Source organism: Gopherus flavomarginatus, chromosome 18 (genome assembly GCF_025201925.1).
Source record: "Gopherus flavomarginatus isolate rGopFla2 chromosome 18, rGopFla2.mat.asm, whole genome shotgun sequence".
In the NCBI taxonomy this organism is placed as follows: Eukaryota; Metazoa; Chordata; order Testudines; family Testudinidae; genus Gopherus; species Gopherus flavomarginatus.
In genome coordinates this window covers 2,174,085-2,192,840 of record NC_066634.1, presented here as the reverse complement: position 1 = coordinate 2,192,840, position 18,756 = coordinate 2,174,085, and the positions used below count along the sequence as shown (strand labels likewise).

General features: G+C 65.2%; 2 protein-coding genes across 5 annotated transcripts in view; both read right to left on the bottom strand.

Annotated features, from left to right (window-relative positions):
• Positions 1 to 1,863: 1,863 nt before the first annotated feature.
• The window catches only part of IQSEC2 (IQ motif and Sec7 domain ArfGEF 2), a 58,815-nt gene continuing 41,922 nt past the window's right edge, over positions 1,864 to 18,756 (bottom strand). For all 4 annotated transcript variants that reach the window (XM_050927182.1, XM_050927184.1, XM_050927185.1 and 1 more), the window contains 13 exons: positions 17,268 to 17,562; positions 15,898 to 16,302; positions 12,625 to 13,463; positions 10,842 to 11,003; positions 10,411 to 10,533; positions 8,547 to 8,713; positions 7,634 to 7,773; positions 7,137 to 7,262; positions 6,435 to 6,534; positions 6,192 to 6,353; positions 5,287 to 5,460; positions 4,849 to 4,898; positions 1,864 to 4,301 (listed from right to left, as the gene is read on the bottom strand). In XM_050927182.1, the coding sequence (XP_050783139.1) occupies positions 3,342 to 4,301; positions 4,849 to 4,898; positions 5,287 to 5,460; positions 6,192 to 6,353; positions 6,435 to 6,534; positions 7,137 to 7,262; positions 7,634 to 7,773; positions 8,547 to 8,713; positions 10,411 to 10,533; positions 10,842 to 11,003; positions 12,625 to 13,463; positions 15,898 to 16,302; positions 17,268 to 17,562 (3,703 nt within the window). In that variant the 3' untranslated portion in view covers positions 1,864 to 3,341. The remainder of the gene's footprint in view (positions 4,302 to 4,848; positions 4,899 to 5,286; positions 5,461 to 6,191; positions 6,354 to 6,434; positions 6,535 to 7,136; positions 7,263 to 7,633; positions 7,774 to 8,546; positions 8,714 to 10,410; positions 10,534 to 10,841; positions 11,004 to 12,624; positions 13,464 to 15,897; positions 16,303 to 17,267; positions 17,563 to 18,756) is intronic.
• Positions 6,618 to 18,756, bottom strand: part of SMC1A (structural maintenance of chromosomes 1A) — a 78,972-nt gene continuing 66,833 nt past the window's right edge. The window contains exon 21 of the mRNA XM_050927194.1: positions 6,618 to 6,635. The gene's annotated coding sequence lies outside the window, so the exon portion shown is untranslated. The remainder of the gene's footprint in view (positions 6,636 to 18,756) is intronic.

Below are 18,756 nucleotides of genomic sequence, written 5' to 3'. Positions count from 1 at the left end.
CTCCTCCTCCCCCCCACACCCCGCCCTTCCCCAGCCCCCTAACCCCTCCCACACCCAGACCCCATCCCTCCCCCTTCCCCAACCCCCTAACTCCGCCCTCCATCGCCAGCCCCGCCCCCTCCTTCCCCAACCCCACCCCTCGTCCTCCCCCCACACCCCTCCCTTTCCCAGCCCCCTAACCCCTCCCACACCCAGACCCCATCGCTCCCCCTTCCCCAGCCCCCTAACTCCGCCCTCCATCGCCAGCCCCGCCCCCTCCTTCCCCAACCCCACCCCTCCTCCTCCCCCCCACACCCCGCCCTTCCCCAGCCCCCTAACCCCTCCCAAACCCAGACCCCATCCGTCCCCCTTCCCCAACCCCACCCCTCCTCCTCCCCCCCACACCCCGCCCTTCCCCAGCCCCCTAACCCCTCCCACACCCAGACCTCATCCCTCCCCCTTCCCCAACCCCCTAACCCCTCCCTCCATCGCCAGCCCCTCCCCCTCCCCCCACACCCCGCCCTTCCCCAGCCCCCTAACCCCTCCCACACCCAGACCCCATCCCTCCCCCTTCCCCAACCCTCTAACTCCGCCCTCCATCGCCAGCCCCGCCCCCTCCTTCCCCAACCCCACCCCTCCTCCTCCTGCCCCCACACCCCGCCCTTCCCCAGACCCCTAACCCCTCCCAAACCCAGACCCCATCCCTCCCCCTTCCCCACCCCCCTAACCCCTCCCACACCCAGACCCCATCCCTCCCCCTTCCCCACCCCCCTAACCCCTCCCTCCATCGCCAGCCCCGCCCCCTCCTTCCCCAACCCCACCCTTCCTCCTGCCCCCACACCCCGCCCTTCCCCAGCCCTCTAACCCCTCCCACACCCAGACCCCATCCCTCCCCCTTCCCCAGGACCCTATCCCCTCCCGCCATCGCCAGCCCCGCCCCCTCCTTCCCCAACCCCACCCCTCCTCCTCCCCCCACACCCCTCCCTTTCCCAGCCCCCTAACCCCTCCCAAACCCAGACCCCATCCCTCCCCCTTCCCCAACCCCCTAACTCCGCCCTCCATCGCCAGCCCCGCCCCCTCCTTCCCCAACCCCACCCCTCGTCCTCCCCCCATACCCCGCCCTTCCCCAGACCCCTAACCCCTCCCAAACCCAGACCCCATCCCTCCCCCTTCCCCAGCCCCCAACCCCTCCCTCCATCAGCAGCCACCTCGTGTCCTGTGGACACGGTGGGGGGCCATACGGCCATCCTAGCTCCTCCCCAGACGTGGGTTTGGGCCCGAACACCGGGGTCCACGCCCTGAATCCAGGGGGATGGGAGCAATGGCCTAGGGTCCCGACGCCCATGGGGCTTCTGTAGTACAATCTTCACCGCCGCACAGTGACCCCCCACCCCTCCTCCCTGCCCCATGGCGCCCCCCAGCGCCCGGCCCAGCCTGTCAGGGGAGAGCACTCACCGCCCAGCCCCCTGCCCCCCAGCGCCCGGCCCAGCCTGCCACAGGAGAGCCCCTCTGCCCAGGCCCCTGCCCCCCCAGCGCCCCACGCAGCCTGCCACGGGAGAGCCCCCCAGTGCCCGGCCCAGCCTCCCACAGGAGAGCCCCCCAGCGCCCAGCCCCCATCTCGCCAGAGCCCAGCCCAGCCTGCGACAGGAGAGCGCCCCCTGCCCAGCCCCCTGCCCCACGGCACCCCACGGCGCCGTCCAGCCTGCCACGGGAGACCCCCCCTGCCCAGGCCCCTGCCCCCCAGCGCCCAGCCCAGCCTGCCAGGGGAGAGCGCCCCCTGCCCAGCCCCCTGCCCCCGGCCCAGCCTGTGCAGGGAAAGCGCCCCCTGCCCAACCCCACGGCGCCCCCCGGAGGCAGGGTAAAGAACACACGCACACCAGAGGATGAACACGGAAGGGACAGTGGGTCATTTATGAAGCATCAAATATACAGTTTTTTATATACAAGAAGGCCGGGGGGCGGGAGGGAAACAAAAATACAGTCATCTCGGCAACGTCGAGCCAGGAACGCCGGGGGGAGGGCCCGGCCTGTGGGGCGCACGGGGGGCCCCACTCCCTGGCACGCTATTTATAATGTATACTATATACAGTGGGGTCTGTACAGCAAACCAAGTCGATGCAGGTACCGGGGCTGGGGAGGTGCATGCTGGGGGGGCAACCAGACATCGGGGGACCCCAAAAGAAACTGGGGAGCACAGCCCTGAGGTGGAGGGGCAAAGGGGACAGCGTTGGCGGTGGGGCTTCAGAAATCCTTTAGTTTAGGACTCCTGGGTTCCCGCCCCAGATATGGGAAGCGGGGGGCGGTCTGGTGATTAGAGCGGGGGGGCTGGGAGTGAGGACTCTGGAGTTCTGCCTCAATTTCTCTCTGCTCTACCCCCCCAGACCGCCCCCTCCCTGAGCCGGGGAGAGAACCCAGGAGTCCTGGCTCCCTGCCCCCCCCGTCTCCTCCCAGAGCTGGGGGGGGAACACCAATCAGAAACAGGGGGACAGGGTGATATTCAAGTGGGGAGAGGGAAGGATTGTATTTGCGGGGGGTGGGATAAAGTGCACAAGATTCACTTGGGGCAGAGATGCAGCCACCTCTGGGGCAGGGCAGCTGGGGAACAGCTGCACATAACGCCGCGTAGGGACTGTTTCCATACAGGGCTCCCCCCAAAACAAACAGCCCTGGGGCCCGTAAGTTATTCCCAGAGAAGAGGGGGCTATTGGAGTTTCACGGGGTTTCCCCCCATGGGATCCTTTTCGGCACCGGGGAGTGGGCCGGCTTTGAGGGGACCTGGCGGGGGAGGAAGGGAGGGGTTCTCTGTCAGTGCAAATCGCAGAATAGGAGTTTGGGGAAGGGAAAACAGCTCCCGCCGGGAGTAGCCCTTATTACAGACACAGGTGAGAACAGCAGGGATGCCCCCCCAGATCTGGCCCCCCAATATCCCAGAGATTCCCCCCCTAAAAAAAAATAACAGGCCAAGCAGCAGCAACTCACAAGCCATGTGCAAATGAAAATGGGATCCTCCCCACCCCCGCAGCGGCCCACCTGGAGTTGTGCAGGGAGGGGGGAGAATTCCCAGAATTCTCGGTAGCCCGGGGATGAGGAGGGAACAGGGCGGGGATAGAGTGTCCGCTGCCCCAGGCTTGCCCCGATTAAAAGGCCGGGCCCCCCCAGACACAGTCCCTGCCCCCCCAGATCTTCCGGGATTCTTCCGTCCATCGCTGTCATGAGCTGAGGCCGTTCTCTGCCGTGACTGGTTCTTTCCTCCCTCGCCGGGCCTCGGAAGTTGGGGGGGTGACTGGTAGGGACTGGGGCTCCCCTCGGTCTGGATTTCCATATCTGTAGTGATCCTCTGCCCCCAACCCCCCCGGCACAGCTCAGACCACGGTGCTAATTCTATTGACTGGCTTGGATTTTGGATTCGGGTTGCCCTGTCCTGGCAGAACCTGGGGCCCTCCCGGGTGCAGGGGGGCATGCTGGGGGAGCGGGGAGGTGGGGGCCCCGGGGGAGTGTGGGCTGAGGGGGGTGTGGGGCGACGGTGGGGGCAGGGGCGGGTAGGAAGGGTGGGGGGGGATGGGTGAGTGGGGGGTGGGGCCATGGTGGTGGTGGGCGGGGCCGTGGTGGGGAGCTGGCGGTGGGGCACCCCCCCCGCGCTGCCCCAGCTGGGGGTGGTGGCTGAAAACAAAGTGCCTGGGGGGCTGGCGGTGGAGGGTGTGCTGCCCTCCACCCCCCTGGGGTAGGTGCTGGGGGTAGGTGTGGGATGGCTGGGGGGCGGGGCTGTAGAGGGGGAGGGGCGAGGTGGGCTGGCGGCCGTGGAGGGGGAAGGGGGGGTGGGTTTGGGGGGCGGCGGAGGGGGGCACCTGGTGCAGCCGCCTCTGGTGCCCGGGTCGCTGGAGGGTGTAATGCTGGTGTACCAGGGGGAAGGCCGGCGGCGTCTGCTTCTGGGGAGGTGCCGAGAGCGGGGGCTGGGAGGACATGTGGAAGCGGGGGGGCGGGGCAGCAGCCACGGGGGGCAGCGGGGGTGGCGGAGCCGGCTGCTGGGGGGGCGGGGGCTGCTGGGGGTAGGGAGGTGGGGCCACGTGGCAGTACTGGGCGTGGAGGGCCTGCAGTTTGGAGGGGCCCTCGGGGGACAGGGGCAGTGGGTGCGGGGGATGGGCGGAGGGGGCCGAGGCCTGGCTGGGGGGCAGCGGGAAGGGGGCCCGGCCCCGCTTGCTGCCGAAGAGGGAGCCCAGGAAGGAGGAGGAGTTGGAGATGGGGCGGGGCTGAGCCTTGTACTCCTCCAGCGGGGGGGGCGGGGGCATGCGCTGGTGGGGGCGGGGGCTGCTAATGATAGACCCCTGCAGGGAGAGAGAGAGAGACAGAGGGGTCAGGGCAGTGGCCACTAAGCCCCGCCCTCTTACAAACTCCACCCACTTCATAAACCGCCCTTAGATAAGCCCCACCCCCATTCTCATAAGCCCCACCCACTTGACAAGGCCCATCCTCTCTTCCCCCACTTTTATAAGCCCCACCCCCTGTGATAAACCCGTCCTTTTATAAGCCCCACCCCCTTTCACAAGCCCCACCCTCTTTTATGCACACCACACCTTTTATAAGCCCCTCCCCCCAGCTACCTGAAAGGGGGAGGGGTCAGAGCTGTACATAAGGAGCCGGTGGAGCTGGCGGGACAGGAGGAGCAAAGCATGCTGGGAAGGGAGCGGAATGCAATGGGGATGGGGATGTGTCCGGCTGGCCGGCCAGGAGCAGAGCATGCTGGGACGCCTGGCGGGGGGAGCTATGAGGGGGTGATGGGGAGACGGACAGCTGAAGCGACAGGCAGAGGGAGGCGGATGGAGCAGTACCCGGCGGGGGGGCGGAGGGGACACCGCAGCCCCCCCCACTTACTTCGATGGTGCTGTCCAGGGATCCCACGCTGTTACGACGGCCCCGCTTGCCTGCACGGTGGGGGGTGGGGGGGACAGCAGGGATTAGCGAGGCTGGGCCCCCCCAACACTGCCCCCCCAATCCCCCCGCCCCCCTCGGTAGTCCGCCAGCGAGAGACACAGAGAGAGAGAGAGAGAGAGAGCGCAAAGCAGAGCGAGCGAGGGCCCTCTCTGGCATGGCACAGCAGGGGTTAACCCAGTCAGGCCACGCCCACAGCCCCACCCCCCACATCCAGGGAGCTTCCTATTGGCCGAGCGTCTCACATGGATTTTTTGCCACCAGGGGTAGCCACAGCCCCCAACAAGAGAAACGGGGAGAACCCAGGCGTCCGGGCACCCAGCCCTGCCCCGCTCCCATCCCAGCGCCGGGGAGGAACCCAGGCGTCCGGGCCCCGCTCACCGGCGTCGGAGAGGTCACGCAGGGAGCTGCTCAGGGCGCTTCGCTTCAGCCCGTCGCCCAGCCCATAGGTGTCCTCCAGGCTGCTCCGCGTCAGCGTCCCGTTCACCGCCTCCTTCGGGCCCCCCGCCGGCGAGGCGCTGGGGCGCATCACCCCCTTCTGCTTCTCCAGCTCCGCTGCGGGGAGGCAGGGGGTCAGTGCCGGTGGGGCCCTCGCTCCCGACCTGCAGCCCCCCCCAGCCATCTCTGCTGGTGCCCCTCGTTCCCGACCCACAGCCCCCACAGCTCAGCTCTGACCCCCCCCAGGCCTGCCCGTGCCCCTCGCTCCCGACCCGCAGCCCCCCACCAGCCCAGCTCTGACACCCCCCAGCCCTGCCGGTGCCCCTTGCTCCCGACCCGCAGCCCCCCACCAGCCCAGCTCTGACACCCCCCAGCCCTGCTGGTGCCCCTCGCTCCCGACCCACAGCCCCCCACCAGCCCAGCTCTGACACCCCCCAGCCCTGCCGGTGCCCCTTGCTCCCGACCCGCAGCCCCCCGCCAGCCCAGCTCTGACACCCCCCAGCCCTGCCGGTGCCCCTCGCTCCCGAACCACAGCCCCCTGCCAGCCCAGCTCTGACCTCCCCCCCAGCCCTGCCGGTGCCCCTCGCTCCCGACCCACAGCCCCCTGCCAGCCCAGCTCTGCCCCTCCTAGCCCAGTCGGTGCCCCTCGCTCCCGACCCACAGCCCCCTGCCAGCCCAGCTCTGCCCCCCCTAGCCCAGTCGGTGCCCCTCGCTCCCGACCCACAGCCCCCTGCCAGCCCAGCTCTGCCCCCCCTAGCCCAGTCGGTGCCCCTCGCTCCCGACCCACAGCGCCCCCTAGCCCAGTCGGTGCCCTTCGCTCCCGCAGCCCCTGCCCACCCGGCACTCACACTCCACGCGGTATTTCTCCATCTCCTGCACCTCAGCGATGGACTCCCGCAGGTCGCTGGTGAAGCGGAGCCGGTCCTGCAGGCTGGGGGCGTTGAAGATGATCAGAACCTTCCGCTCCCCTCCCGGCACGGCCGACAGGAGCTTGATCCCGAACTGGTAATCTGCGGAGGGGAGGACAGAGATTCAGGCCCGGTTCTGGGGGGGCGGGGGGCTGTGGGTCTGAGGAGGGGAGGGGCACTCACAGGAGTTCTGGAACAGCTGCATGTGCATTTCCACCAAGGGGAAGCTCTGGCGGAAGTTGTATGTCACCATAATCTTCTTCTTCTGGAAGATCTTGGTCACCTGGGGGGAAGGAGGGTGGTCAGCGAGAGTCCCTAGCTCTGCCCTCTACCCCCTCCCTGGAGCCAGAAGAGAACCCAGGAGTCCTGGCTCCCAGCCCCCCCCTGCTCCAACCACCAGCCCCCGCTCCCTTCCCAGAGCTGGGGAGAGAACCCAGGAGTCCTGGCTCCCAGCCCCCCTGCCTTAGCCACGAGCCCCCACTCCCCTCCCAGAGCCAGGAGAGAACCCAGGAGTCCTGGCTCCCAGCCCCCCTGCCTTAGCCACCAGCCCCCACTCCCCTCCCAGAGCTGGGGAGAGAACCCAGGAGTCCTGGCTCCCAGCCTCGCTGCCTTAGCCACCAGCCCCCACTCCCCTCCCAGAGCTGGGAAGAGAACCCAGGAGTCCTGGCTCCCAGCCCCCCTGCCTTAGCCACCAGCCCCCACTCCCCTCCCAGAGCTGGGGAGAGAACCCAGGAGTCCTGGCTCCCAGCCCCCCTGCCTTAGCCACCAGCCCCCACTCCCCTCCCAGAGCTGGGAGAGAACCCAGGAGTCCGGGCTTCCAGCCCCCCAGAGCTCTAGCGCACGAGATGCAGATGGGACCCAGGTGTCCAGGCCGCCCCCACTCACCACCAGCAGGTCGTTGAAGAGGAAGACCTCTCTCTGGTGCAGGCCGAGCCGCTGGGGCCGGTTGGGGTCGGGCACCTCATAGAGCTGGCAGCAGCAGACCAGGCGACGGTGGGGCAGGGACAGCACCTGGCACGGGGGGGAAGGGAGGTCAGTGGGGCCAGAGAGGGTGGAGCCTACTTGAGTGCCACCCCCAGAAGCCCGCAAATGGTCTCTCCCTTCCTCCCGAGGCCCCGCCCCTCCCTCTTCTCCATCAAGCTCCTCCCCTACAAATCCCCAGTGGCCTCTCCCACCCCTCAGGCTCCACCTCCCTCTGTGAGGCCAAGCCCCTCCCCATAGGTTCTGCCTCCTTCTCTCAAAAGCCCCTCCCCTGACAGGCCCCACCCAAAGCCCCACCCTCAACGCCCTCTTCCCAGGGCTCCACCCCTTCCCTATGAGGCCCCTCCCTCCCTTGAAGCCCCACCCCATCCCCAGCAGGCCCCACCCCCCGCTCCACTCACTGGCTTCTTCCCCACGATCATGCGCTCGACAGTCTGGACCTGGGAGACGTGGTCGTCGTTCGTTCGTAGCTCGCGGCTCTGGATGCGCTGGTAGATCCCCACAAGGAGGTCGCGGGGGATGTCCTGCCCGTTATCCACCCCTGGGGCAGACAAACTTGGCGATGGGTGGGGCGGGCGGCAAACACCATCCCAGTCCCCAGCTCGACCCAGAGCCCTGGCAAGTCTAGAACAGAGTCTGCAGCCTCTGGTGCCGAACCCGGCGTTCTAGATCCCAGCCTGTTCTAGAGCGGAGGATCCTAGCCCTCGGGCTCTGGCTTCTGCTGCGGAGCTCAGCCATTCTAGATCCCTGCCTGTTCTAGAGCAGATATCCTGGTGCAGTGGCCCTAGCCCCCCCCTCACCCGTATGGATCACAGCTGTTGTAGATCCCAGTCTGTTCTAGAGCGGAGGATCCCAGCCCTCGGGCTCTGGCTCCCGCTGCGGATCTCAGCCATTCTAGATCCCTGCCTGTTCTAGAGCAGATATCCTGGTGCAGTGGCCCTAGCCCCCCCCCACCCGTGTGGATCACAGCTGTTGTAGATCCCAGTCTGTTGTAGAGCGGAGGATCCAGGCCTTGGGCCTCTGGAACCTCCTGCACAGCTCATTCTAGAGCAGGTCTCCCCATCTCTAGATCCCTGGTACAGATCTCATCTGGCACAGGCCCCAGCCACTCAAAGCCCTGGGCTCCCATGTTCTGGATGCCGATGGAGTTTAGGAGCAGGTTCTAGAGCAGCTCTGCTTACAGTTCCCCCATCAACCAGCTGTTCTGGATCTCGTTTCTTTCTAGACCAGGGATCTAGCTGCTTTCCTCCAGAGTACCCCCCCAGGCTATATCCTGGTACCAACGCGGGGTTCCACGGGTTCCTGAGCACTTACCTCTGAGGTTCTTGATAAAGTCGTCCAGCTTCATCTTCCTCTCGGGCTTGACGCTGGGGCTGTACATGTCCGTGTTGAGGAGGATGATGGCGAAGGCCAGGATGAAAATGGTGTCCGGGTTCCGGAACTGGCGCACAAGCGGGGCATTGCAGACACAGTAGCGCTGGCTGCACCAGGAAGCAGAGAGTGAAGGATTCTCCCTCCCCTTCCCCCACCGCAGCGCATCCTAGAACCACCTTCTAGGCCACTCTAAAACATTGCCTGCACAACCTGGGCTCTTGGGCACCAAACGTTGCCACTGGATATCGCGGACAGTCTGCGTTCCAGAGCTATGTCTGTGTTCTAGATTGCCACCAGCACCAGGTGCCTTCTAGATTGCCCTCTATAGCATGCTCCAGAACAAAGCATGCCCTGTTGATGCAGAGTTTGCAGAACCCCATCATTCTAGATCCCAGCCTGTCCTAGATCAGATGATCTGGGCCCTGGGTCTCTGGCTCCCGCAGCATATCACAGCCGGTCTAGAACCCTGCATGTTCTAGAGCAGATATGAGATTGCCACTGCATCAAATGCCCAATAATCTAGGGCAGACTATTAAAAGAACGAATCGTGATTCCTTGCCGGTTTCATCGCCCCGTTCAACAAGACAAGAATGCCAATTTCCACCAATTACCAAGAGTTTTGGATATTCCTCTGCGTTTTGGAATATATTGATTTCAATCACAACGCAGAACGCAAAGCGCACAGAACTCACTTTATAGAATGGTTTTATGACTGCAAATATTTGCACTGTAAAAAAAGATAAAGAGAAAGTCAGAGCCGGGAGGGGCATACGAATGTTTAGCATATCTGGCAGGGAAACACCTTGCCACACTGGCTACAAACCCTGCCAGGCGAACACCTGTTCTCCCTTTCAGGTGACGCTGCAAATAAGTAGCAGCGGCATTATCTCCCGTGAGTGATTCGAGTTCTTTTGTTTCTCTTTTTTAGCGGGCAAATATTTGCAATAAAAAAGAACAATCCTAAAAAGAGAACCTTGTGCGCTTTGCGTTCCGTGTTGTGGCTGAAATCAACGTATTTGAAAAGGAAGAAAAACATCCAGGCACAAATAACAAGATAAAGCGAGCTCTGTGCAAGTGTCTTCTGTGTTTATTTGACATCAATGGATTTGAAAATGTAGAAAAACACCCATTCGGGTCTTGTCAGTGCAGCCGACCTACGAGGGCGCCAGGGCGCTCTGGAGTGTCATCAGCACAGACCCTATTCTAGAAGGACAGGTGCTCCTGGAATAATATCTATCTAGAATGTGGATCTAGAACATGGAACATCTATCTAGAACGTGGACTGTGGCCACATCCTAGGCCCCCACCAACACTGGCAGCCTTCTTCAGGGTATCCCAGAAGACCACCAAGATGGGCTGTATTCTAGAAGACCATGTGGGTTCTGGAGTGGCAACAAGGCCAAACCTGCTCCACAACAGCTCAGGCTTTCGCTGAGCCCATTAAAGGCATCCGTGCTCCAGAACCAGTGGCATAGCCAGGGTTGCTGCCAAGGAGGAGCGGCAGAGAAAAAAGGCACATGTCCTTCGGCGGCATTTCGGCGGCCCAGCGCATGCGCCACTCTGTCTTTCAACGGCATTTCGGTGGCCCTGCGCGTGCGCCGAAATGCCACCGAAAAATGGAGCAGCACACCGCCGAACTCACGGACGAGTGGAAAAGATGCCACTTGGGGAATTCTGGACTCGGGGGAGCAGGTGCTCTCCCTGCTCCCCCCTAGCTACGCTACTGTCCAGAATGCCAGCTTATGATGCCGACCACCTCCCGCCCCCAGCATACCCAACACATCGGGAAGGTTCTCAAACTGACCTGAAGGCTTCAATGAGACGCTCGACTTTCTGTGCCTCCCCCTGCACCCGGATGTGCGACTGGAACTTCCGCAGAGCGTCGTCCAGGTCCATGTTGGAGAAATCCATCTCATCCACCACGCAGCTGGAAAGGAGAGAGCAGGTCAGCGCTGGGTCCCCTCCAGATCCTGCTCAGAGATCTCTAGAGTCTCATGGGAGAACGTGCAGGATGATACCCTAAGCCAGTGCTCCATCACCCCCGGGAAGGTGGGTCGGGAACCCACCGGCTGCCTGCAGTTGTTCCTCTCCAGACAGCGCATGCACCCTACTCTACATCACTTGCTCTAGATCAATTTGTGCTTGCTGTCTTTGCTCTGGGTACCTGCTTCCATGATCCCCCTTGCTCCAGAATAACCCCCACTGGAGCCATCCCCCCACCCAGCAGCTCCTTACTCGAGAACGTCGCGGTTGAACTGCTTCTGCCGGTTGCCGAGAAACTCGCCAATCATCTGCCGGCTCAGGCCTTTGCGCTCCAGGATGAAGTGAGCGACCCCGACTGGCGTGTCTGAGAGAAATCCTCTCTCAATGAGGTATTGGATCCCCTTCTCCGGCTTCCTGCGGGCATGGAGAGAAAGGGTCTAGAGTCACGAGCCTCTAGAATGCTGCTGCCCTGGGGCAGATGGTCAGAGGAACCGGAGAGGAGATGCTAGCCAGAAGGGGACATGGGTGTTCTAGAAAATTCCATTCCAGATCCCTCCTATTCTAGAACCGGACCAGACACATGCCAGTTCCCCTCTGGAAGGTACCTGCCCATTCCAGATCACCATTGTTCTAGAACATTTTCAACAAGAGATCACTGATCTAGAACAGTGCCCTCCCAGAGTCCCACTGCTGCAGTGTTGTTCTAGAACATCTGCATAACTGTTGTTCCAGAGCAGAGGTCAAGAACTTGCTCATTCTAGAAAACACTGCTTGTTGAGAGCAAAGGACCCGGATGCCTGGGTCTCAGGGGGGCTTTTGCAGGTCTTGAGCAAATGTTCGAGGCTACATTCTGGGACAGACACGTCTGGCCAGCTTACAGTTATCTAGAACACACTGTACATCTGCTATGCATACTCAAGCACGGCCTGGTGTGAATCTAGAACCAAGGTAGTGTTGCTACTGATTATGTAGAAGTATTAACGAATCTAAGAGGGATACTCAAATTACAGACAATCTAGACACCATCTAGTGTTTATATGGTGTTAATCCAGAATCCTGGCTGTGTGGTTCTGGATTGTTTGGAGCCCTCAATACTATTCCCTAACTCAGCTACTCTAGAGGAAAGCCAGGCAAAACAAAATTGTACGGCATTTGTTTGTTCTAGAGCAGCACAATTCTAGAACCTAGCCGTTCTAGAACATGGCCGATTAAGCCAATCATTAACCCAGGAAGACCAGCTGCTGTTCTAGAGTGGGTTCGAGACCAATTCGGCTCTCTATCACAGATGCAATAGTGGTTACATTGGTGTGGCCAGCCAAGAATGGACTAGATAAATTGATCCAGAACACAGACAGCACCCAAATACGCAGTGGGGAAATCTCATGCTAAAGCCCCCAGGTGGGTCGGTTCCAGGGCATTCTAGAGCCGATCTGGAACATGGCAGGAATTCTAGAACTCCAGAATGGGCGGGGGGGAAGGGGCCCCATTGTAGGCTCTAAAGGCCGGAGCCCACTCGAGGAGGCGCTGGATCCACCCCAGAGGTGAGGCTGTATCATGGCTTCAGCTGGCTAATTGGATCCCTAGGGCCGCCTCCCAGCCTGGGGAGAAATGGCCCAGCCTGGGAAGCAGCTGCTGTGTCGTGTCGTTCAGTAGTAATTAAATCACTGACCGCACCAGACAGTAAAGCGTCCGGCCCCACCCGTCCAATGCCGGGGGGGTGGGGAGTCCAGGGTCGGGCTGGCAGGGGCTGCGGGTCAGGAGTGAGGGGCACCGGCAGAGCTGTGGGGGCCAGGGTCGGGGTAGCAGGGGCTGCAGGGCGGGAGGGGCAGTGGCAGGGCTGGGAGGGGCAGGGCTATCAGGGGGGCCAACCCTCCCTCCAACTGGAATTCTGGGAAACGGGTCCTGCGTGCCCTCAACCCCTCCCTCTATTAAGCAGCTCCCCCAGGAAACCCCACCCCAAGAAGCTCCTCCCCCAGGAAGCCCCGCCCCCAGGAAGCCCCACCACCGGGAAGCCCCCCCCACGCCAGGCACCCACTTGTTGAAGAGGTTGAGCCCGATGCGGTACTGGCGCCGCTGCAGCAGGTCGTGGTTGAAGGCGGGCGAGTCCCAGCTGTGGCGGGTCTCCCGCTGGTACGTCTGCTTGCACAGGTCCGGGCCGGGGCCGGCGGGTGGGGGCGCCGGGGGGGGCGGGGGCGGGGGGCCCCGCAGGCTGTCCCGGGAGGAGGACCCCGAGCTGCAGTTGACCGTCTCAGTGGAGTTACTGCTGCTCTGCAGGCTGTCGTTGTCGCCGTCTGAGTGCTCGGGACCCAGGCGTCCGGGGGGCGGGGGCGGGGCGGGCTCGGGGCGGTAGTGGCGCAGGGGGTGGGGGGAGGGGGCCGGGGGCGGGGGGGCCGGCGGATACTTGGGGGCCCCGCAGCTGTCGGGCTCGTAGGCCAGGCCCCGATGGACGGAGCTGCGCTCGGAGCGGTCGCTCAGGTCCACCGAGCTGTCGCTGGGGGGCTCGATGGTGAGCAGGGGCAGGTGGGCCCCCCGCAGGCGGAAGTCCCGGCACTCCAGGCAGGGGGTCCCGCGCCGGCCGGCCCCGTTCTCCCGGCTGTCCTCCCGCTGCGGGGCCCCCCAGAACTCGGGCCGGGGCTGGGCCGCTGGGGGGCCGGGCTCGGGGGGCTCCGAGCTGGGGGGCCGCTCCAGGGAGAGGGGGGAGGCCGGCACCCCCTCGTCCAGGTACAGGGTGACGTCACTGAAGGAGGTGGCCGCGCTGTCCCCCTGCTGCTCCTTCGACTCGCTCTTCTCCAGCGGACCAGGCCCCCCACCCTCCGGCGCCGGCAGCGGGTGGCAGTTCAGGGCCTCGTCGATCGACTCCGCCAGGGACTTCACCTGCCGGGGGGGCGGGGGGTGAGAAAAAAGGCCACGCCTCTCTGTGCCCCGCCCCTCCTCACAAGCCCCTCCCTTCTGTACAAGCTCCACCCTGTGCAAAACTTCTCATAAGCCCCTCCCTTCCTAATAAGCCCCTCCCCCATGCTGAGTACCCTTTAGTCCTCTGTACAAGCCCCTCCCCTCCCTATAAGTCCCTCCCACAGTCGGGGGAAACCCTGAGGAGCTACGGGGAGAGGGGGGATCCCCCAGTCCCTGGCAGGGAGGAGCTAAGGTTCGGGGGAGGGGGGATCCCCGGTCCCTGGGGGAGGAGCTAAGATTGGGGGAGGGGGATCCCCCAGTCCCTGGCGGGAAGGAGCTAAGGTTGGGAGGAGGGGGATCCCCGGTCCCTGGGGGGGAGGAGCTAAGATCGGGGGAGGGGGATCCCCGGTCCCTGGGGGAGGAGCTAAGGCTGGGGGGAGGGGGATCCCCAGTCCCTGGGGGAGGAGCTAAGATTGGGGGCAGGGGGATCCCCCAGTCCCTGGGGGGGAGGAGCTAAGGTTGGGGGGAAGGGGATCCCCGGTCCCTGGGGGAGGAGCTAAGATCGGGGGAGGGGGATCCCCGGTCCCTGGGGGAGGAGCTAAGATCGGGGGGGGGATCCCCCAGTCCCTGGCGGGGAGGAGCTAAGGTGGGGGGAGGGGGAGCCCCAGTCCCTGGGGGGGAGGAGCTAAGATCGGGGGAGGGGGATCCCCGGTCCCTGGGGGAGGAGCTAAGGTTGGGGGAAGGGGGATCCCCAGTCCCTGGGGGAGGAGCTAAGATTGGGGGCGGGGGGATCCCCCAGTCCCTGGGGGGGAGGAGCTAAGATTGGGGGCGGGAGCATCCCCCAGTCCCTGGGGGGGAGGAGCTAATGTTGGGGGGAGGGGGATCCCTGGTCCCTGGGGGAGGAGCTAAGATTGGGGGCGGGGGATCCCCCAGTCCCTGGGGGGGAGGAGCTAAGGTTGGGGGGAGGGGGATCCCCAGTCCCTGGCGGGGAGGAGCTAAGGTTGGGGGGAGGGGGAGCCCCGGTCCCTGGGGGGGGGAGCTAAGATCGGGGGAGGGGGATCCTCGGTCCCTGGAGGAGGAGCTAAGGTTGGGGGGAGGGGGATCCCCAGTCCCTGGGGGAGGAGCTAAGGTTGGGGGGAGGGGGATCCACAGTCCCTGGCGGGGAGGAGCTAAGGTTGGGGGGAGGGGGAGCCCCGGTCCCTGGGGGGGAGGAGCTAAGATCGGGGGAGGGGGATCCCCGGTCCCTGGGGGAGGAGCTAAGATTGGGGGAGGGGGATCCCCGGTCCCTGGGAGAGGAGCTAAGATTGGGGGCGGGGGGATCCCCCAGTCCCTGGGGGGGAGGAGCTAAGGTTGGGGGGAGGGGGATCCCCGGTCCCTGGGGGAGGAGCTAAGGTTGGGGGGAGGGGGATCCCCAGTCCCTGGGGGAGGAGCTAAGATTGGGGGCGGGGGGATCCCCCAGTCCCTGGGGGGGAGGAGCTAAGGTTGGGGGGAGGGGGATCCCCAGTCCCTGGTGGAGGAGCTAAGATTGGGGGAGGGGGGATCCCCCAGTCCCTGGCGGGGAGGAGCTAAGGTTGGGAGGAGGGGGATCCCCAGTCCCTGGGGGGGAGGAGCTAAGGTTGGGGGGAGGGGGATCCCCAGTCCCTGGTGGAGGAGCTAAGATTGGGGGAGGGGGGATCCCCCAGTCCCTGGGGGGGAGGAGCTAAGGTTGGGGGGAGGGGGATCCCCGGTCCCTGGGGGAGGAGCTAAGGTTGGGGAGAGGGGGATCCCCAGTCCCTGGCGGGGAGGAGCTAAGGTTGGGGGGAGGGGGAGCCCCGGTCCCTGGGGGGGAGGAGCTAAGATCGGGGGAGGGGGAGCCCCGGTCCCTGGGGGAGGAGCTAAGATTGGGGGAGGGGGATCCCCGGTCCCTGGGGGAGGAGCTAAGATTGGGGGAGGGGGGATCCCCCAGTCCCTGGCGGGGAGGAGCTAAGGTTGGGAGGAGGGGGATCCCCGGTCCCTGGGGGAGGAGCTAAGATTGGGGGAGGGGGATCCTCGGTCCCTGGAGGAGGAGCTAAGGTTGGGGGGAGGGGGATCCCCAGTCCCTGGGGGAGGAGCTAAGATTGGGGGCGGGGGGATCCCCCAGTCCCTGGGGGGGAGGAGCTAAGGTTGGGGGGAGGGGGAGCCCCGGTCCCTGGGGGAGGAGCTAAGATTGGGGGCGGGGGGATCCCCCAGTCCCTGGGGGGGAGGAGCTAAGGTTGGGGGGAGGGGGATCCCCGGTCCCTGGGGGAGGAGCTAAGGTTGGGGGGAGGGGGATCCCCAGTCCCTGGGGGAGGAGCTAAGATTGGGGGGAGGGGGAGCCCCGGTCCCTGGGGGAGGAGCTAAGATTGGGGGAGGGGGATCCCCCAGCCCCGGGGGGCAGGGTGCGTCCCGCTCCCCCCACCTGCTTGGCGAAGGAGTCCTCCAGCTCGGTGATCTCGCTGCAGAAGTCGCCGGAGGAGGCGTGGAGCGAGCCGCTGTCCAGGCCGGCCCTGCAGGAGCCCCCGTAGGGCAGCCCCCCGCGCTCCAGCAGGTGGGGGCGGGCGCTGGCCATGGTGCCCTCGTCCAGGGAGGCCGGCTTGCCCTCGAAGTAGGGGGCGCTGGCCGGCCCCTTGTCGAACTCCTCGAAGGAGAACTGCATGCGCATGTTGGACAGGACGATGCGGCGGGACATGCGGCTCTCTGAGGCGGAGCTGCGCAGCCGCTGGAACTTTTTCTGCATGCGGTACTGGCGAAAGGCCGTCTGGATGGTGCGGGCTGCCCGCCGGCTCAGGAACGAGCCCCCGTACTTCCGCTCCAGCATCTCCACCTGCGGGGGGGGGCACTGAGGGGGTGCGCAGGCCGCGGGAATCCCGGGGGGCTCACTGTCCGGGGAGGTCCCGGGGGGAGCTCCGGGGGGGTCACAGGCCAGAAAGGGGGATCCCGGGAGGGGCTGCGGGGGGGCATAGGCTGGGAGTGGGCATCCCGGGGGCAGGGGGTGTCACTGTCCGAGGACGTCCCGGGGAGCAGAGCCCAGAAAGGGGGATCCCGGCGGGGATGCGGGGGGGTCACAGGCCAGAAAGGGGGATCCCGGGAGGGGCCGCGGGGGGGCACAGGCTGGGAGGGGGCATCCCAGGGAGGGTGTCACTGTCTGGGGAGGTCCCGGGGAGCCCAGGCCGGAAAGGGGGATCCCAGGGGGAACACGGGGAGGCCACAGGCCAGGACGGGGCATCCCGGGGGCAGGGGGGGTGTCACTGTCCGGGGAGGTCCTGGGGAGCACAGACTGGGGTGGCTGGTCCCAGGGGGAGGGGTCACCAGCCGGGAGGTGATGGTCACAGGGCAACACAGGCTGAGAGGGTCCCAGGGGGCACAGGCCAGGTGGGGGAATACCGGGGGGGCTGTGGGGGGGGCCACAGCCCAGGAGGGGGGATCCCAGGGAGGCTGCAGGAGGGAGCACAGGCCAGGAGGGGGGATCCCGGGGGGGCCGTGGGAGGGCACAGGCCGGGAGGGGGGATCCCGGGGGGGCCATGGGAGGGCACAGGCCGAGAGGGGGGATCCCGGGGAGGCAGTGGGAGGGCACAGGCCGAGAGGGGGGATCCCAGGGAGGCAGTGGGAGGGCACAGGCCGGGAGGGGGGATCCCAGGGGTGCTGTGGGGGGGCACAGGCCGGGAGGTGGGATCCCGGGGGGCCGCGGGGGGGGGGAACAGGTCGGGGGGGAATCCCAAGGGGGCCACAGGAGGGGGCAGGCCAGGCTGGGGAATCCCAGGGGGGGCCGCACGGCGGGGGGCACAGTACCTTCTTGTCCTGGAGGTCGGTGGAGAGCTCGTAGCTGTCCGACAGGGCCTTCGAGCGCTTGTTCTCCTCCTCCTCCTGCTTGCGCAGGGCCACGCTGGCTGGCTGGAGCCGCGCCCGCTGGGCCCAGGGCAGCCCGGGGGCCGGGGGGTGGCAGGCGGAGACGGTGGCGGTCAGGGGGCCCAGGTCGTAGGGCTCCCCAGCCTTGGCCAGCTCGGCCCCGCAGCGGTAGGGTGCCTGGCTGCCCGGGCTGTCCACCGTCGGCCCCGCCTCACTGCCCGGCGGGTCGCCCTCCACGCTGCGGGGAGAGCAGATGGGGCAGGGGGTGAGCCTGGAACTGAGTGCGGGCCCTGGTCTAGAACCCAGATACCCCTATCTCCTGGCCACTCTAGAACAGGGAGAAGACAGCTGGGTCTAAAACCCAGACAGCTCACACCGCTGTCGGTTCTAGAATCCGGGTTGGTCCCCCTCCTGCTCTAGAATGGTGCCAGGACAGTTCTAGAGCATCCACGGCCCGTCTCGATCTGGAGCCCAGCCAATCCGCTGCACAGTTGTCTGTAGAACACCAAGGATGAAGCTGGATCTAGAACACCAGCTGCTGGCCGCATCGCCCCCTCTAGAACATCAGTGGCCTCCCCCCAGTCTAGAGCCCTCACAGCAGCCTGTATTGCCAGCTCTGGGCCCAGCCTGATCTAGAACCCAGCCAATCTGCTATGTGATTGTCTCTAAAACACCAATGATACAATGTGATCTAGAACATCTGCCACTGGCCACTGCCGTACTCCAGAACATCACTAGCCTCTTCCCCCCCCCAAGTCTAGAGCCCAGACAGCAGCCTGTGTTGCCAGCTCTGGGCCTACGCTGATCTAGAACCCAGCCAGCCTGTTGGGTCACCGACTCTAGAACCGCAAGAGCCCATCCCAGTCTAGAACAACAGCATCACACACTGAGCTAGAACCTGGAGCATACAAGTGCCCTTCTCTTCCCAGATAACACCTCCTGCTCTAGAACCTCACACTCTATTGCCCAATGCAGTCCCTGAGCAGCGTTATATGTGGCTGTTCCCCAGCCGCCCCGCCCCAGAGATGGCTGCATCGAAGCAGTGGACGAGCCGTCCACGTACAGCACTGCGCCTGGGGCCCGGCCATGTTTCTAGACAGCCTGGGTGACGGGGCGGGAAGGGTACGGAGAGCTGGAACCTCACCCCACACAGACGCAGATCAGGGTTCATTCCTCCCAGCAGGGGGCAGCAGGGACCCGATGGCAGACAGGCCTGGGGAGGAAATCAGGGTGCAGGCAGGGGTCTGGGAGCAGTCTGGGGGCAGAAGGCAGATAGGGGACTCAGGGACAGATAGTGAGGCCAGGAGGACCAGGGGGCAGTTTGGGAGGTCCGGGGGCAAACTGGGGGGCCCAGGGGAGTCTGGGGACAGACTAGGGCCCGGGGGGCAGTTGGGTTGGGGACCAGATTCAGCTGGGTTCATTCCCGTGGTAC